This window comes from Opisthorchis viverrini (assembly GCF_000715545.1).
Source record: "Opisthorchis viverrini unplaced genomic scaffold opera_v5_28, whole genome shotgun sequence".
NCBI classification, from domain to species: domain Eukaryota; kingdom Metazoa; phylum Platyhelminthes; class Trematoda; order Opisthorchiida; family Opisthorchiidae; genus Opisthorchis; species Opisthorchis viverrini.
Window position 1 is genome coordinate 17082 of NW_008751684.1, and position 5068 is coordinate 22149.

At 41.9% G+C, this 5068-nt stretch overlaps 2 protein-coding genes across 2 annotated transcripts in view; one reads left to right on the forward strand and one right to left on the reverse strand.

The window, feature by feature from the left end:
- Positions 1-1379: 1379 nt before the first annotated feature.
- Positions 1380-5068, forward strand: part of T265_02307 (hypothetical protein) — a gene marked incomplete at both ends in the record, with an annotated part of 12880 nt that continues 9191 nt past the window's right edge. The window contains 2 exons of the mRNA XM_009166521.1: positions 1380-1419; positions 1467-1600. Coding sequence (XP_009164785.1) covers positions 1380-1419; positions 1467-1600 — 174 coding nt within the window. The remainder of the gene's footprint in view (positions 1420-1466; positions 1601-5068) is intronic.
- Positions 2432-5068, reverse strand: part of T265_02306 (hypothetical protein) — a gene marked incomplete at both ends in the record, with an annotated part of 4579 nt that continues 1942 nt past the window's right edge. Inside the window, one exon of the mRNA XM_009166520.1 lies at positions 2432-2573. Within this exon, the coding sequence (XP_009164784.1) occupies positions 2432-2573 (142 nt within the window). The remainder of the gene's footprint in view (positions 2574-5068) is intronic.

Genomic DNA, 5068 nt, shown 5'->3' on the forward strand with positions numbered 1-5068 from the left:
TACTGTACCTCAATTTCCACATACTGAATCGTCCTCAGATTCAAAATGACACTGTACCGTCGATCTTACTTCCTTCATTAAATTAATGTTCTCGTGGTTTTGGAAAGGCCGAACTATCATAAATCAGACAATAAACGTTTGACCTGACTCGCGTGACACAATGTTTTGGCTATGCAACGCAGAGTGTGACTCACGGATGAAGATGATTAGCATGCAGATCTGTGCTCGATCACCTGATCGGGCTCACGACGAGACCAGTCGCCTATCAACTCTGTCTACTGAAATGCGCTAATAGTAGTCTGTTTTTAAAATCCCTGTCCCAATAGATGATCGGGCAAGCGTTCTGCACGATGGTTTTCGTGTTGTTTTTGAGGGGAAAACAAACGCCTTCAGTTCTGGAAGCACCAAACCGGAAGGCGTAACTCTGTGGACCAATTCCAGCTAACAGAGTGGATTTTGCAGATCCCAGAAACTGAATGAAAAGGCTGATCTGTTATTCAGTGTGCGTTCGCAAGGGATTCGAAATCATAGGGTCAACTAAATAAGTACTTCCGAGTATAAGAATACTGAGTTGAATACTGATTCTGATATTGAAAAACTCGTTCATTGAGGCAATGTACTTGATAAAACGAAATTCAGGTTACCCACAACGTTTCAGCCGTCTTGGATTGGCTTTATCAAGCGAATGTGTAAGCTATGAGGCAAAAATGAAGTCGAACTTTTGGGGAGGGAATAAGAAAAAAAGGTGCTGAGGACACCATGTTGGAAGCTCATTCATCAGGGACGCCCCAGTTCTGCTTCATAAAACTTTTCAAATCAAAGTGACATTATTAACACATTGTGAGTGCAATTGTCTTGAGATGGGACATGCAATTCCGAAGCTTGGCGGCGTCATCGTTTGAAACTAAATTAGTAAACAGAAGTTCCTCCCGCAATCCATACATTCAGCCTAGTCCCAGAAACGGTCGACCAAGCCTGATCAATAATTTAGCAATCCAATGGCAGTTAGGCCTTCTGGGATCGATCTGGTTGTGCGTAAAATTCATGTTGCTTACTACAGCAATCGATGGCAGCTAGATCCACTGGCTCATCTGAGTTGACCTCGTGCTTCTAAATAGGCATGTTACAGGACACTATTTCTATTTTCTAACACCACTGGCAAACTTTGTTCTCAAATATGTGAACTATCGTGAATCGGAACGGCGTTGACGACTTTTGTTTGACTACAATGCAAAGTATTTGCAGTTCTTTGATTCAGGCAAACCTTACTGGGTGCGATATACGATCACTGCCAAACCCATGTAACAGTTTTGATTTGCTGCGCGTTAACAATCAAAGATAAACGCAAACAGGCGTTGAGCAATCTGCACTTGGCTGAGATGGCTCAAGTGGCTAGAGCGCAGATTTACCAACCGGAAGGTCCGTGGTTCGAACCCGACCTCTGTCTCTCGACTTCCTCTGTCTAGGCTTAGGAAACCTGGCAGTGTCCCAACCTTCGTGCTTCCTTCCGGTAGCATGGCAATTGGACACCGAAAGGCTGCTACAGCACTTGACGAGATCAGTTGACTGGCGCGTCGCTCGTGGTCTAGCAGTTGTAAACGTAACAAAAATTTCGTGTGACCATCGCCAGTAGTCTGGTCAGCAAGTAAGTCTAAACATAGAGCAAAGGGGTTTATGGCTGAGTTTTCCACAATTCGTGAGTTCGAATACAAGCCCGCAGCTTGAAGAATTGGTGATTCGATCGATGCACTATCCTTACCACTCGATAGTCCATACATGTACATATATTCACTTGAATAAGTTAACAGCTATCGAGTACAATAATTATACCTCAGTTCTGCTGACTAATAGTGGCTGTTGTCTGAAATGTGTTCTTCTAATGAGGATGCGCTTAACCTAGACAAAGAAAACTTTTCACAGGTTGTTCTCCTGACTTCAGCTATCTGGTCTGTTATTTTTTTCAACATTTCTGCGTCTTTTTCCAATATATTCATAAAGTGGAAGTCCTTACAGTTTTGGTTCATGAATGAATGGTTTGCTCGCATGTCAAGTCTAGTAAAAACAAACTTTACAATTCAGCTATTGACTCATTTAGACACGAGAATAGTCAGGTGGGCATGGGGTTCACCAACAGTCAATGACCAGGGTAACATTGGGTTAGGTTTCTCCTGAGGAATTCCACCGATAATAAGTACCTAAACAAACGAACCAAGAATTCAACGCTCGTCTGGTTCCAACCGACATATGGCTCCTTGAGCTGGTTTGGAGTTACTCGCTCTTTAGTAGTTGCTGCGTGCATCATCCAAATGACGAGGTTATGTTCAGTGTACGTGAATAGCAGCTTGTTCAAAATTACTGAAAACACAAGGCAGTTGAGAAAGTGCAACTTTATATTACCGATCTTTAGATATTTTTGCGGCTGTGGAATGAACTAATTGACCAGAAGGTCAGTGATTCGAACCCGACTGCAGCATCTCAACTGCTCTCGTCTAGGTTTGAGCATCCTCGCAATACCTCTGCCCGGATGTTCCTCTTGTGTAGCATGACATCCACGCACCGAAAATGCAGTACCACTAAAAGACGATTATTAGTTTTTAGTAGTATGATCATAAATAATGTGCTTGTTTGGCTGACACGTGATGCAACGGCCATTACGTTGATCCACTACAAAGAGTAGTAATTCAAGAGTCAAAAAAGTGATCACTCTCTGTCAACATTTTTAGCCTTCAAGTCTTTTCAGCAAACAGAGACCGGGCCGAGGTAAATTGATTCGCAATCTATACAAGCTTTGGTTAAAACTACCGCATCAGCGAGACCATCAGGCTCATATGAGTAGGCCCAACCACTACTATTATTAGTGATTTCCTGGACAGCAATAGCCTTTGGGCATAGGTAGTTTCTTTGCGTCATGCGATGCCATTATCAATGCCAGTAAACTTCTTCCCCTTTCATTCCACATTATGGAGAAAAATTGCACTACTGAAATTTCACTAAGTATTAATTAGTTGACATAGAAGTATAACCGGCGAATCAAGTTCAATGGAGTCTGTCATGCCATATTTTAGATTTGCAACTTTGCCACAGAAATGTAAAATGCATTTGGTCGAAGCTCAGAGGATCAATTCTGGCGTTTTCCAGCTAACAGGAAACAGTTACGTTTATTGCTTCTCATCCGTTCAGCAAAGACTGACTTTAGTTTCATGATGAATGCTTAACTAAACTCACAAAATTTCGTTTATCTTCATTTTCCGCTCTAATTCTTAGTCTTTGGCCAACGGCGAAAACAGTTTCCAAACGTTAAATTGCATTCAGTGAGTGAAAAGTTGTAGAATAACGTTTGATTTTTGTACTTACGCGATCCTGCATGCGGGCGCTTTTATTCGACTAAGCGATGGGAAGCAGCTGAACCCAGTTTGTTCCTCAAAAGAGGTTACCATTGATTTCAGTCCACATAGATGTTCATGCCTGAACTTTACTCATGTACTTTAGCAGGCCAAAAGCCTAACTGGCGACAGCAAATTGTGAGTAAACCAGCAAGCGGTTGTAAATAACTCATGTGCAGTGGCTGGAGCGCGAATTTACTAACCAGAATGTTCGTGATTCAAACCAGACCGCTTCGTCTCGACTTCGCCTGACTAGGTATGGGGAGCCTGGTATTATCCTTCGTGCTTCCTTGGGGTGGCATGGCTGTTAGGCACTGAAAGGGTGCTACAGCTGAATCGGGTACTTTAACCAGCCACAGACGCACTAAAACGTCGTAGGCGTGTGTGAACCCTATTCTAATGCCACGCTGTCGCTTACTTGTTTCTTGAATAAGGTCACATCATTCCTAGCAGTATTGTACGCTTTCTATTCACTAGACAGTTGCGATTTCATAGCTTGTGATTTAATAATTGAAACGCTGTCAAAGCTCTCCTTGTGTTCGCAAGTAGTATAATAATAATCCTTCAGTGCATTTCGAACCCACATCACAGAGCGTTGTGTCGATGCCTCATTCATGGGTTGCGTAGCAATCATATTGGAGTTCCTGGAAAACTGCACTAGAACGAACTCCCGAATAGTCTGTGCGATTTAGTTTACGTCCAACCAGACTGTCCCTATCCCATTGCATTTATGGTGTAGTCGTAAATGATCACAAAAATAAAAATCGTACGCCCAAGTTGAGAAGGATAGACGGTTGAATAAACTCCCTGCTTAGGTAGACTGACTCACGCGGGCTTTAGCCTTTTGCTTAAAAGTTTTCAACTACTCACGAGTAGTCAGATGATTATCCGAATTGAGATAAATGGAGTTAGCAACGGTCCGACGCCATAATTACCCAATACAAGCTAACGTCACATATTTTTCATGCACTTAGTTATTCAGCCTTCACAATGCTATACGTCAAGGAAATATTAACCATCTGGCCTTGAAACCTGCTTCGAAGTGCCTTTCCAACGAATCGATAAGGCTGTGTAAATTAAGTACGACTAGGATGCCGTTAGATATTTTGCTCAAAAGTTTCCAACAACTAACCAGTAGTCAGAAATTATCCAAATTGGGTAATACGGAGTTACCGAAAAAATCCTCCAGCATAGCTATCCAGTTCCAGCTGAATTCACATCCTTTTCGTGCTGATAAGATTTTTTTCTGTTTCAGAACTCTCCACCCAATCGAACAAAGTAAGTGATCACTAGGTCCCCTAAGAACCCACGGCAGCTTCTTACAAACGGATAAATTATCGAAGTCTGAAAGACTTTGTAAGAAATTCCAAGTAAGTTTCGATTTTCATATCACAACCCTGAATCTGTTCTTTTGTCAAGTTTGGTGATGACTCGCTGTCACTTGGAAGTGTATTTATAGTTGTTTGCGCACCAACTTGAATATAAATTGAACTTCATCTTACTTAGTTGATCTGATATGAGTGATGTGCAGTTGACCCATAATAATGGATTTCTATTGCATCAGTTTTGGTTGTCTCTCCTCATGAAATTAGCGACCATTTTCAGATCTGCGCGTGCCTATGGCACACGGTCTATAGCTGATAAACTGATTGATTGATTGATTGATTGATTGATTGATTGATTGA